Source organism: Lagenorhynchus albirostris, chromosome 15, assembly GCF_949774975.1.
Source record: "Lagenorhynchus albirostris chromosome 15, mLagAlb1.1, whole genome shotgun sequence".
Lineage (NCBI taxonomy): Eukaryota > Metazoa > Chordata > Mammalia > Artiodactyla > Delphinidae > Lagenorhynchus > Lagenorhynchus albirostris.
Window position 1 is genome coordinate 13,959,117 of NC_083109.1, and position 14,662 is coordinate 13,973,778.

At 46.5% G+C, this 14,662-nt stretch overlaps 1 protein-coding gene across 3 annotated transcripts in view; it reads right to left on the reverse strand.

The window, feature by feature from the left end:
* Positions 1-14,662, reverse strand: part of EYA2 (EYA transcriptional coactivator and phosphatase 2) — a 255,735-nt gene that overhangs the window by 26,893 nt on the left and 214,180 nt on the right. For all 3 annotated transcript variants that reach the window (XM_060123881.1, XM_060123880.1, XM_060123879.1), the window contains one exon: positions 9,743-9,832. In XM_060123881.1, coding sequence (XP_059979864.1) covers positions 9,743-9,832 — 90 coding nt within the window. The remainder of the gene's footprint in view (positions 1-9,742; positions 9,833-14,662) is intronic.

Consider the following 14,662-nt stretch of genomic DNA (forward strand, 5'->3'; position numbering starts at 1 on the left):
AGGCTGTCTGGATCAGCCTTTGCCTGCACCCCACAGGTTTTTTTTTTTTTTTTTTTTTTTTTTTGTGGTACGTGGGCCTCTCACTGTTGTGGCCTCTCCCGTTGCGGAGCACAGGCTCCGGACGCGCAGGCTCTGCGGCTATGGCTCACGGGTCCAGCCGCTCCGCAGCATGTGGGATCTTCCCAGACCGGGGCACGAACCCGTGTCCCCTGCATCGGCAGGCGGACTCTCAACCACTGCGCCACCAGGGAAGCCCTAAGCACCCCATAGGTTTTGATCCTTAGTATTCTCATCCTTGCTTGTTTCTGAACAGTAAGCCTGTGACAAATACCCATCAAAATCCGTTCTGATTTATGCTGGTGACAGCCGGGGTTTTCCCAACCTGCTCTGCTGTGGTCTGATCCCATTACTTTTTGTCCTTGGCTGCCTGGAGACACGAATGCAGAAAGGAAATTGTTGACAAATTTGCTTTAGAAAAATGACTCTCATCCAAGCCCAGATGGACTCCCTGCCCACTCCTCCTTCAAGGCAGGTATATTTTAAAAGTGAGAGTGCTTAATGCTGCCTCTAGACTAGCCAGAGAGGGGCCTGCTCCCTGGGAGGGAAACCTGGGCTGTCTTTCTCGTGTTGTTTAAATGTTTAACTTATCTGAAGAGCACTAAACAGGCTGTGGCCTGTGTTGCATTAATGGTCAGTTGGGCAGGACGTCTTGGAGAGCAGCTCAGCGCTGACACGGTGAAATATTATGCTCCCTGACAGCTCCTGCAGAACTGTAAATCAGACGTTGAGCAATCAGGCCCAGGTGTCAGGCAGGCAGCCACAGCCTGCCCAGATTCCAGCCACTTCTGAGTCCCTCCAGCATGATCCTTCCCAAAGCTCTGGCAGCATCTTGAAACGCTCCCCCTCCACCCCACCCTCCAGCCTGGCCACGCCTGATTCAGGCCAGGGATACCTTCTGTCAAAACCTTTAGGTTGATCTTGTTTCTTATGAAGGCCTCTTTTCTTCCATCCACTCTGTGGACCCGTATTCCTTCTCCAATTCACTGTTCATCTCAAAACTGTATTTTTGGGACTTCCCTGGTGGTGCAGCGGTTAAGAATCCACCTGCCAATGCAGGCGACACGGGTTCCATCCCTGGTCTGGGAAGATCCCACATGCCGCAGAGCAACTAAGCCTGTGTGCCACAACTACTGAGCCTGAGCTCTAGGGCCCGCGAGCCACAACTACTGCACCTGCGCGCCTAGAGCCCATGCTCCACAACAAGAGAAGCCACCGCAATGAGAAGCCCACACACTGCAACGAAGAGTAGCCCCCGCTTGGGGCAACTAGAGAAAGCCCGCGCACAGCAACTAAGACCCAACGCAGCGAAAAAATAAATAAATAATTGTATCTTCCGTGAAAGATAAACGTCCCAGCCTAGAAGTCAGCTTGGCCTGGGATCAGATCTCCATTCTACTCTTACTAGCTCTGTGACCCTTGAAAAATGACCTCCCTGGGCTTCATTCTTCATATGTAAAATAGAGATTAAAAAAAAAAAATCTCCCTTTCCATGGTACTTGTGAGATTTCAGTGAGAAAATGCACGTGTGATGCTTGGCACAGGGTAAGAGCTCAATACGTGTCAGCCCTGGGCAAGTTAACCTCTCCGTGCCTCAGTTTTCCCATCTCTGAAATGGGGATACGTAACAGCATCTACCTCCTGTGACTGCTGGAAAGGTTAAATGAAGGCATGCAGGTGAGCCCTTCCGGCACTGCCTGGCACACAGTGAGCTCTCAGGACATGTCAGCTGTCGCTGATTGGGTTTATCATTCTCACCTGTGCCCCCCACTCGGCTCCAACCTCAGTCCACATCCTTCTTTCTAGAAATACATTCAGATCCTTTATTGCTTTGTTCCCCTTGCAGGGGGGAAGAGAAGGTGCCGTAGTGGTTTAGGCTGCTGTTATTTGTGTGACTTTTGTTTTGCATATACGATGTGAAGATGACATGATTGACGGAGGAGTTTTTCATCTTTGTCTTCTTCGTTTACACTGGGAATTTCTCCTCTTCTTGCTGTCAGGCCTTGCTCATCTTCCTCCAGGCTTCCTGGCTGCACCAATCCTCCCTGCTCTCCTTTTCCCTTTGAACCCACTGTCTACAGCACTGTAGAGTCTAGATTTCCTGTTGGGAATCTTCTTTCTCAGCCAGATGGCAATCGTTCTCCTGGGGGAGGCAGCACAGCACGGTGGATAAGTGCAAGGGCCCTGGAGCCAGGCTGCCTGGGTCTGAAAACTGCCACTGCCAACTGTGTGACTTTGGGCTGTTCGCTTAACCTCTCTGTGCCTCAGTTTCTTCATTTGTAAAATGGGTGTTATGGACTGAGTGTTTGTGTCCTCCCCAAATTCATATGTGGAAGCACAAACACTCAGGTGACTGTATTTGGAGAGGGTGCCTCTAAGGAAGTAATTAAGGTTATGTGAGGTCATAAAGGTGGTACCCTGATCTGACAGGATTAGTGTCCTAATAAAAAGAGACAGCAGAGGTGGCTAGCACATGCTTTTTCTCTCCCTTTCTCTCTCCCTCTCCTTGTACACACACTGAGGAAAGGCCATGTGGAGACACAGTGAGAAGGTGGTCTCTACAAGCCAGGAAGAGGGCTCTCACCAGAAACCACATTTGCCAGCCCCTTAATCTGGGACTTCTAGCCTCTAGAATGGTAAGAAAATTAATTTCTGTTGTGTTAAGCCATACAGTCTGTGATATTTTGTTATGGGAGCCTGAGCAGACTGAGATAATAGGGATAACAATAGTGAAGATTAAACAAGTTAATACATGTAAACCGCACAAAACAGTGCCTGGTACCTAGTAAGTACTCAGTAAATGTCAGCTGTGATTACTGTTACTATTCTTTTCTTTTTTTTTTTTGCGGTACGCGGGCCTCTCACTGTTGTGGCCTCTCCCGTTGCGGAGCACAGGCTCCGGACGCGCAGGCTCAGTGGCCATGGCTCACAGGTCCAGCTGCTCCGCGGCATGTGGGATCTTCCCGGACTGGGGCACGAACCCGTGTCCCCTGCATCGGCAGGCGGACTCTCAACCTCTGCGCCAACCAGGGAAGCCCTACTATTATTATTATTATCACCATCTTAACTGAAAATGTAGGTCATGTCTTACAAATTTAGGGTTCCAGAGCTTCACTGTCTCATGGAACTTTCTACAATGTGTACAGTGAAGTAAATGTTCTGTCCAATATGATAGCCACCAGCCACATGTGGCTAATTACATTAAAATTATTTAAAATTAAATACAATTAAAAATTCAATGCCTCGGTCACACTAGCCATATTTCAAGTGCTCAATAACCACACGTGGCCAGTGGTTACTGTATTGGACAGTGCAGAATAGAACACAGACATCCCTAGGGCTCTAGAGCATTGGCTTTCAAGTGGTTTTGACTGTGACCTTCCGTAAGAGACACATTTTCTGTCACACAGAGATTTAAATTACTGAAACATAATTGATAACACTGAGACAATTTCTCAAACAATATTCACCACTACTATTTGTGATGCACCCTATCATACCCCTTTCAATCAACTTTCCTTTTTAAACATTTAAAACCATACCTTCTAATTATTAGGGAAACATAAACTACAATGAGGGATCACCTCACACTGGTCAGAGTGGCCATCATTAAAGAGTCTACAAAAAACAAATGCTGGAGAGGGTGTGGAGAAAAGGGAGCCCTCCTGCGCTGTCGGTGGGAATGTAACTTGGTGCAGCCATGATGGAGAACAGTATGGAGGTTCCTTAAAAAACTAAGAATTGAGTTGTCATATGACCCAGCAATCCCACTCCTGAGCATGTATCGGAGAACACTCTTCATTTGAAAAGACACATGCACCCCAATGTTCACTGCAGCACTATTTACAACAGCCAAGACATGGAAGCAATCTAAGTGTCCATCAACAGATGAATGGATAAAGAAGATGTGGCACATATCTACAATGGAATACTACTCAGCCATCAAAAAGAATGAAATGATGACATGGTGCAGCAACATGGGTGGACCTAGAGATGATCACAGTAAGTGAAGTAAGTCAGACACAGAAAGACAAATACCATATGACGTCACTTATACGTGGAATCCAAAGTATGACACAAATGAACTTATTGACAAAAGAGAAACAGACTCACAGACATACTGACAGAAAACAAACATGTAGTCACCAAAGGGAAACGGGGGGATAAATTAGGAGTTTGGGATTAACAGATACACACCACTATATATAAATTAAACAACAAGGATTTATGTGTAGCACAGGGAACTATATTCAATATCCTGTAATAAACCATAATGGAAAAGAATATGCAAAAATATATATGTATAACTGAATCACTTTGCTGTACACCAGAAACTAACACAACATTGTGAATCAACTATACTTCAATAAAACAAACAAAAAATAAAACCTTAGTTTCATCCTGAGCAATATCACCTATGAAATCACTGGCATAATGTGCTAGTCATTTCCCCCCTAAAACACTAATAAGAGAAAAACTGTAAATTTAACAACAAAAAAATTTTTTTTCAAGTAAAAGCAAGTTACATGAAGCCTGCACTGTGCTGTACGCTAGGTGATCCGTAAATACGGTGCAGCTGACTGACTACTCTCAAGGGCTTGGTGCAGCGTTTCTCAACGGGGTGCCCCTGGCATTTTGCGGGGAATGATTCCTCGTTGTACAAGGCTGTACAAAGTACTGGGTTACGTGGCACCCCTGGCCCCGACTGCTAGGAGCCGACAGTTCTTCCCCTTCATGTGATAACCCACACTTCCCTCCCCATTTCCAAACTCACCCTTCTCCACTTGACGATAATAAGGTTGCAGATATCGAGAGCCTGCACTCTGAGAATGAGGGAAGACGGGAAAGCGAGGACGGGGCTGTCCCTCGCCTGAATCTGCCCTGCTTTCCCCCACTCACCTCTTTACGCAGGGGCCACGAGGATGGATGGCATCGCCTCCCCCGCTGCACACTGAGCCCCGAAATCAAACCCAAGAGGACTGTGCTCCCCGGCACCTCCACTCAGCCGGGTCCGGCCTGGCTTTGGCAGTGGCACATGCGCAGTTCAGTGAGCCCAAGGATGCTTTTATGAGCTCCCAAGCGGCAGGTGTGTGAATTTCAATCAAACCTCCCCCCTTGCTCCACAACCCAGCTGACATTTCAGATGAGGATCCTCTGCCCTGGATTTTACTGCAAAAGAAGCAGCCCTCGCACAAAGGCAAGTTGGCCGGGTAATTGTCAATATTTATGCCCAAACTCCAGCAACTTGCTGTCATTTAGGGCCAGGTTGCTCACCACTGTCATAATCTTTGCCCTATCTCTGCATTACATGTATTGTTATGAATTATGGTAAAATCGGGGATTGGGCAACCTAGTTACCTTTTCTAGCTCATCATACAATAAACATATAATGATTTAAATTAAACAATTTGCCCCTGTACCATGTAAACCCCCTTTGCACAGTCCCAGTGGCACATGCAGCCCTCTGGTGGGGAGGCCCATCTCTTGGGCATGTACCGTGTGCCAGGCTCTCTGCTGACTGCTTTCGTGTATCTCCCATCATCCTGACGACCCTGGAAGTTAGGGGCTTTTCTTCTACCCATTTAACAGATGAGGAAACTGAGGTTCAAAGGAGGTGGAGTGACTTGCACAGGTCACACAGCCAGGAGATGGTGGAGCCAGGACTCAAAGGCAGACTGAACTGATTAGCAGACACTTGCCGTAAACTCTGGACACGCATCCCTACAGTCCTGAGATACAGCTGAACTTGACACCTACTTTGTCTCTGACCAGTCCTCCTCATGGAATCCCTGCCCCATGAGCACTTTCACCTTTCAGTCCGGGAACGATCTAATGCAAACACCTGCTTCCACCATTGCCCCCTTTGGTCTGTTCTCCACCCGGCAGCCAGAGGGAGCCTCTGAACAGTGAGTCAGGTCATGTTGCTCCCCTGCTCTAAATCCTCCAATAGCTTCTGGTCACTGTTAGAATGTTACCCAGAGCCTTATGATGGCCCAGAGGCCCCACGTGATCTGTCTCCCCTCCCCCAAAATGCCCTCCACAGTCCTTCCTGCTCTTTTGCTCTAGCTGCACTGGGCTCTCCTTCCTGTTCCTGGAACTTGCCAACTGTGACCATGCCCCAGGGCCTCTGCACTGCTGTTCTCTCTGTCTGGTACACTTTCTGCCTAGATGCCCACGTGGTCCTCTCCCTTACCTCCTTCAGGTCTCTGCTCCAGTGTCACAGAAGCCTTACCTGGTTTTACTAAGGAAAACAGTCCCTGTGACCATCTCCTCCGGCTCTGCTGGCCTCTCTTTGGAGCACTTTATCTGACATTTTATATTCAACTGTTTATGATCTGCTTCCCCAACTGGAAGGTCAGTGCCTCCAGGGTGGGGGAATCTTGCTGTGTTTTATTTTTGCTTTTTTTGCCACTGAATCCACAGCACTTAGAGCAGGGCCTGGTGAATGATAAACTCTCCATAAATTGCTGTTGCTTGTGGGAGCTGATCTCCTTATTTAGAGATGGCACTGCAGGCTCAGAGCAGAAGGGGATCTGACTTCGTTCCCTAAACGCCATCATCTGACCATCCATGCCGGAGCTGGGCTCCAGCCCCGAAAGACCTCCCTGGGGAGCTCCACCGGGCTGCCCTTCAGATTTTGACGGGGGCTCCCTGCACCAGCAAGCAATATGCGTTCACTTGTGTCTTAACTTCTGCATCGTATAACATGGTTTCAATTCTGCTGAGGTGCCCTCGGGGCTTCTGGCACTGGGGACATTTTGGAAAAAAATGTAGAGAATAAAAACAAACTGGCTTCCCTGAGTAGCTCCAGCTGGTAATTAAGATCCTTTTCCAAGAGGTGCGACTTTGACTTTGCGGTCAGCGCAGAACAGCAGAGGGGCAAGGTTCTGAAGACGTGGGCTTGAACACACACCAGTCCAAAAAATACCTGGCTCTGAGCCTCAGGTTCAACAAGACGGACAAAGTGCTTACTAAGTGTCTACCAGTCACTGCCTGAGAGCTTCAAACTCGCGTATCTGTCTGTCGATTTGGTATTTCACTGGGGTGTCCCAGACACCTCCGACCTCATGTGCCCACAACAGAAGGATGGAGTCTCCCGTCTTCCCTGTGTTGCCCACCACAGAGAACAGCACCATCACCCAGGTCAGGCCAAGCCCAGGAGCCCCTCTGGGCTCCTCTCTCCTCTCATCCCCCACATCCAACCCGTCAGCAAGGCCTCTCAGCTTTCCTGCCATTCTCCCGGAGCCCACGTCTTCTTCCCATCTTGATCCAACCCGTTTTTCATCTTTTGCTTGGAAGTATCTCTTTGCTGGTCCCCCTGTCTCTACCTTTCCCGTCCTACTGCCTAATCTCCATGCAGCAACCAGAGTGGTCATTTTAAAACATTAATCAGGTCACGTGGCTCTTCCCATTTCATGCTCCCTCGCCCCATGGTTGTCCAACTCTGATGTCTATGGCTCGTGTCTGGTTCATGCCTCCCTCTCCAGACTCATCCCTCCCAGCCGCCCCCTTGCTTTCACTCACTCACTGCACTCACCTGTCCTTCTTGCCGATCCTTGATGATGTCACACTAGTTCTCACCTCAGGGCCTTTGCACCTGCTGATCCCACCTCCCTTGGTCTCCACCTGGCTGGTTCCTGTCATCATTCAGGCCTTGGCTCAACTGCCACGTCCTGGAGATGCCTTCCCTGACCCCCTCGAGAATGCTGTTCCCTTACCCTACTCCCTCACCCCCAACACTCACTATCACATCTGATTGTTTTATTTTCTTCACGTCCTTTTCACTACCACAAGCATGCTTGTTTATGGATTTGTTTGGTTGTTTACTGCCTGGTCCCTGGGGCTTTAGGGTGACTCAGACAGACGTCCCTCCTCGCACAAAAGTGACATTCTAAGCAGGAGACAGGGAAAAACTACATCTACCCTGGACTTTTCAGGTACAAGGGCCAATAATTTCCATTGTTTGCTAAAGCAGGTTGGGTTTTACTACATGCAATCAGCTGAGTCTTTACTATATTAGGCTCCATAATACTTGCTGAATTCAATTGCCATGTTTTTTTTTTTTAATTTAAAAATTTAACTTTAAGTTCTCTCTTTTTTCCCCCCAAGACATAAGAGGACTTTGTAAAGGGAGCTTGCACATTGCTTTTGGCTAAAGAGAGAGTTTTGGGCCTTGATGCTACTGGCATTCTCCACTGCTCCAAAGCTTTCTTTCTCAGCAAGTTTTTTTTTTTTTTTTAATATTTAGTTATTTATTTAGGCTGTGCTGGGCCTTAGTTGCAGCATGCATGCAGGATCTAGTTCCCTGACTAGGGATTGAACCCCAGCCCCCTGCCTTGGGAGCATGGAGTCTTACCCACTGGACCACCAGGGAAGTCCCCTTCCTCAGCAAGTTTCTATCTCAATCCTCTCTTTGAAAAAGATGTTGGGCAGAGAGCATCAATCTCATTTCATAGATGGGAGGACTGAGGCCCAAACGGCTTGCTGAGACTGGACGGAACACAAGATCGATCATTTCAGCAAGGATTTTCCTTTCTGGAACTCTAGGACTGCAGACTGGGAAGGAAACTCTGTATCCTTTCCTGACGATAAATGAGTAATGCTCTCAGTTGGCCAGGACAGATTTGCAATTTATAGCCTTCATATTACTACTTCACAGTTGAGTACCCAGGGATTTTTCCAGATTCTAAGAAAAAAATATTCCTACTAGGATAAATAGAATTGTTCTTTTACATGCAGTTTTATTTTAGGTTGCCTTTATTTTTCAATCTGTTAAACCAATAACGAGAATATAATTTACAAAGCTAGAAGATTCCCACATTAATCCTCTTATCAACCAAAAAAACTTTCCTCACCTTGGAGAAAGCTGCTTGCTCTTTCATGAGGGGTAAGTAGTGCACTGCATTTCCCTCCTTGCTTTGTCTACCAGGAAGCTCAGAGAAACTCAACTTAACTGCTGTAGTTAGCCTGAGCCAGACTTTTTCTGGTACAATGCCTCACCCTTATTCATTACATGGCTTTCAATTCCTTTGCTTTTGCTTTAGTAGCTCTATTTTAAATATGTTTTCTATTTGAAATTCTTCCCCAATCTTTCTGACACAGGCTGGGTATAAACAAACGAATTAAATTTATTTCTGAAGCTGCTCTCCCCCTTTTTCCTATCTCCCTTGCTACTTGCTTAGGGGCACAGGAGCAGATACTTTAAATCCGCGCAGCCCCACCGCTCACTCTCTCTCTCTCTTTGTAAAATATGTTTTCAGGAGAATGTAAATTGTTTTTAAAAGCTTCCATCCTGGCCCACTGCTAATTATTCCTGACCCAGGAGGATCTGTACTAATTTGTCTTAATAAACTTTATTAAATAGCAAATTTCAGGAGGAAGAAACTACGCAGCCTTGATTGGATTAGTAAAACTGCCAGTGGACATCACCACTAGAGCAGAGAGAAAAGCCCATTAACCACAGAGAGGGAAGGTGGGGAGAGAATCCGGTCAAGTGTGTTTCCAATAAGCCATGGCTGGCCACAGTTTTGTGCCTTCTTCGGGGTTGTGAGCAAAAGTTTCTAGCCTCCAAACGAAAAAGGAAAAAAAAGGAAAAAGAAAAGGCAGTGTCTCTGCCCCCAAACAAGATGCAGGCGATTAAATACAGCAACTATGGAATGAAATGAGCAATCAAGCAATTCCAAACCTCCAGGTCATTGAAGAACAGATGTGTATCTGCGAGGTTGAAGATCATTTCTTCCATCATGAGGCCGATGCGCACGGACGCCGTGGTGTCCTGTTAGGAAGAACCAGAGAAAAGCGCAAGTAAGTGGAGTCATTGTCGTCTCAGCCTCCTCTCCTCCCGGCCCACCCCTGAATGGCAGATCCGGTCTGTCCTCATCTGCGCGGCTAGCACACGGCCTAAGATGTGTCTCCGGGTGGGGTCAGGGTGATAATGTTGCACAGCTTCTGAGATTTCACTTCTACTTTTTCATCATTTCTATCTACCCTCGTCAGTGTTTAAACCTCCCCCCACAAATATGCCCCTGGAATGGCAACTGTGTTCAGTGTTGCAAGAACCAGAAATGGCTGTAGGAAAGGAGAGCCTCTTGGAGAATGTGTGTTTCCAGGGAGGCCTGAGTGATTTCAGGGAAAGCAGTATAAACTATGTATAAACTACTGGGAGAGCTGGGATGTTGGTTCTCTCCTTACAACGATCGCTCTATGGCTATAGCCCTCCTCCTCCGGCTATTTAAAAAAACACTTTTATCTAACAAGAGAGGATTAACTACGAAAACAAGCATATAAACAAAACCCACTGTAGGGGACTTCCCTGGTGGTGCAGTGGTTGAGAATCCGCCTGCCAATGTAGGGGACCCAGGTTCGATCCCTGGTCCAGGAAGATTCCACATGTCGCAGAGCAACCAAGCCCGTGTGCCACAACTACTGAGCCTGCGGGCCACAACTACTGAGCCCATGCGCCACAACTACTGAAGCCCACGTGCCTAGAGCCCGGGCTCCGCAACAAGAGAAGCCACCGTAATGAGAAGCCCACACACTGCATCGAAGAGTAGCCCCCGCTCTCTGCAACTAGAGAAAGCCCACGTGCAGCAATGAAGACCCAATGCAGCCAAACCAGACCAAAGAAACCCACTGTAGTACATCCATACCCGGGAAAACGAGGCAGCCATTAACAAAATGGAGTCATGCTAGAACTCCTGACATAAAAGAAGCATCCAGAAAAATAGTATTAAGGATCAAAGGCAAGCTGTATCACAGTATAGTGTGTAAAACACAGTGTACAATAAAAGGGTCCACTCTCTCTCCCTCTGTCTCTGTCTCCTTCTCTTTTCTACACACAGACCATGTAGACTGCATAACTCTTTACCCATATTTGGGGTCCCGTCCTGAAAAGCTTCTCCCTGTAGGAAGATGATATACACCAGGGGCTGGCAAACTACGGCCTGAGGGCCAGATCTGGCCTGCTGCCTGTTTTTGAATGGCTCACGAGCTAAGAGCGATTTTTACATTTTTGAACAGTGTATTGTCTACGGTTGCTTTTGTGCTTTGCAGGCAGAGGTAAGTAGTTGTGACAGATCCTTACAGATCCTAAAATACTATGTGGCCCCCCGCAGAAGAAGGCTGCTGGCCCCTGATATAGATGCTCCCTGTTGAGATGTGACCATATGACTTGCTTTGGCCAATGAAATGTGAGCAGAAGTTATGTTTTGCTTCTGCTTGGAAGCTCTAAGAGCTAGTGCATGGTTCACCATGCTCTCTTCCCACTTCACAAGGCTAAATGTTCCAGATGAAAGCTACTCGGTTAGCTTGGGTTCCAGAGTAAAGAGGATGAGAGTCAGAGCTGCAACAGACCACAGTGGACACATACAAGAAATAAGAAGTAGATGAGATTGTAAAGCAATTGTACTCCAGTTAAATAAGAAAGAAGTAGATGAGATTTGGGGGATGTTTTTTACTGCGGCGTAACCTCACCTATTCCAACTGATACACGTGGAAAATATGGAGCACGTGGCACACAAGGGTTCTCAACCCGGGCTGCACACTGTGATGATCTGAGGAGCAGTTAAAAATCCTGATGCTCAGGCCATACCCCTGATCAATAAAATCAGAATGGCTAAGGGTGGGATCCAGGCACCAGAAAACTTTACAGCTCCCCACTTGATTTCAATGTGCAGTCAAGGTTAAGAACCACTGGTCTCGGAAAATAGCTAGCTAGTGGGAAGCAGCCGCATAGCACAGGGAGATCAGCTCGGTGCTTTGTGACCGCCTGGAGGGGTGGGATAGGGAGGGTGGGAGGGAGGGAGACACAAGAGGGAGGAGATATGGGAACATATGTATATGTATAACTGATTCACTTTGTTATACAGCAGAAACTAACACACCATTGTAAAGCAATTATACTCCAATAAAGATGTTTAAAAAAAAAAAAGAACCACTGGTCTAAAAGGAGAGACAACACTTAGTAATATTCCTGGTTGATACCTATTAAGTGATTTCTCTGTGCCATTCTCTAAGTATTAACTCATTTAATCCCCACAACACTCTCTGAGGTGAGCACTAGTACTTTCCTATTTCATAGATGAGAGCACAGAGGCTCACCGAGTAACCTGCTCAAGGCCACACAGCTAGCAAGTGCTGGGATTTGAAGCCAGGTCATCTGCTTCCAGAGCAGCACTGCTTCAGAGGAGGCGCTGGAAGGGCCAGGATTGGGAGAGGAGTAAAGGGGGCCTTGACCTGTCACTCCATACACTTCTTTTCCCCACTGAATTTTTTTACTGGGAGGCTGCATTACTTCTATTATAAAAATAAATAATGAATGACATAAACCCTTCTTGACCCTTAAAAAAAAAAAAAAGGAAAAAACCCGTAGCTGGTGATCTCAGCTTCACACACACAACTGTGAAGAATCAAGCCCAGGAACGCAGCCATTAGGTGAAACATCTCATTAGGGCCCCAACAGCCAAAGCTTAGCACTCCAGATCCTGGCTGGAAGTCGCGGGGTAGAGCGCTCCATGAATAACGAAGAGAAAAAGGGGAAAACAAACTTTTCAGGGCCAAGCAGGGAATCGTTGTGTGACCTGGCAAAGGGGTTTGGGGGTGTTTCCACACATTACTCATACCCAAACCATTTCACCTCTGCAGGATTGCACATTCTTTCTTGGCGAGGCTGTTTGTATACCTAACCACCTGTGCCCAGCCCTCCATGTACTAGACAGGAAGCAAGAAGAAGGGGCCAGGGCTTCCCTGGTGGCGCAGTGGTTGGGAGTCCGCCTGCCGACGCGGGGGACGCGGGTTTGTGCCCCGGTCCAGGAGGATCCCACGTGCCGCGGAGCGGCTGGGCCCGTGAGCCATGGCCGCTGAGCCTGCGCGTCCGGAGCCTGTGCTCTGCAATGGGAGAGGCCGCAACAGTGAGAGGCCCGCGTACCGCAAAAAAAAAAAAAAAAAAAAAAAGAAGGGGCCATCCAGACTTATCCTCTGAAAGGATTTATTCAGAAAAATGTCAGGTCCCATGCCAGCACACAACAGGAAAAGTAATTATTGTAGACAAAATGGCTTACCTATGACAAGTATTTGCATAGTTAGAAGAAGCCAAATCCTCTCTATCGATAAAGCTGAAATTATGACTTACTGATATTGGGAGGATGTGAAGAGAAAGTGTGCATGTGTGTGATAAAGGCAAGGGTGAGAAGAGAGAGCTAAAGTCTTATCTTCCAGTTTGGGAAGCCAGAGACCATGCCTAAAACAGAAAAACAAAAAAATCAAGATGTGGTCACAGAAGCAGGTTACTTAGAAATTTGGAGGTGACCCAAAGAATCGGCAAGAGGTGAAAGTTGTTGCCTCTGCGCAGAAAGAGGGGGTGGGGTGGGTGGAAAGTCGCTGGGGCCTGCTGTTTTTCGTAATACTTTCCTTTGGAGAACTCTATGGATTTTAAACTCTATGCATAGATTTCTTGGATTAAAAGAAAACTAAATTAAAAATAAAAGGAAACATACTCAAGTAATATTACCCTACAGTAAATATTAAACTGGAAAAAGACCCATACATGTGAACAAGGGACATGTAAAAAGATGTTTATTACAGAACTGTCTGTAAATAGCAAAAGTTCGGAAACAATTTAGCTGTCCGGCCAAAGGAAATTAGAGAAATAAAATGTAGAATATTCATACAATGGAAAACTAAACTCAGTGGAAAGAAATGAACCAGACCTCCATGTATTACCAAGGATGCCTCAAAAAAAAAAAAATTGAGTGAAAGCAAGTTTTCTGGAAGTTATATACTGCATGTTATTACCATTTATTAGAAACATATACAATGTTACTACATATTTTCCATGGACACTTATATATTTGTAAATATCTGCAAGGATATACCCAGAGTCAGAACAGCAATTACTTGCGGAAAGCAGAGAGGAGGAGACAGAGGAATTCGAGGTGATGATCAAAGTGAACTTTAGTATTATGCAGTATATTCTAAACGTTTTTTAAAGAGAAGGGATTCAAACATTTCTTGTATAATTAAAAATTGAAACAAAAACTTAAAGACACCCAGAAGTTTCTGAGGAGAACCTTGAGAATACCCAACTATTCCCTAAGCGTTCTCTTATTTCAGCTTTTCCCAAAATCTGCTTGCGTGCTGCCTATTAGATTGTTTTGAACTATGTAGGGGGGACCTCTTTTCAAGACACTTGATAAAAACTAGTTGTGCTGGGGTGGAAAAGTCTGGAATAGCCCATGAAAAGCACAACTGTCCCAGGGGTTAAGTAACACAAAGTGTTACTCTGGGCCAGACCACTCTATCCAAGGAGAAAATGTTTTTTTCAGGGTTGTAAAGACTGAGAAACGAAGAAAAAAAAAATAGTGGAGGCTCAGCATTAATTAATGTGAAAGACAGCTGGAGTGAGGACAGGATGACAGACATGGGTTTCATCTCATGCTGCCCGCTGAACGCGCTGCTAATATGCTCTATAAACACACCACCCTGGTCTGTTGGCTTAAGTTACCCTGTGCAGCTCGGAGCGGGAGGACGCCCTATCTGACCCACATCTCCCAGTCAAAGAAAGCCTAAAATATGGGAGCCTTCATGCCGTGTTCTTCAGCTAATAAAA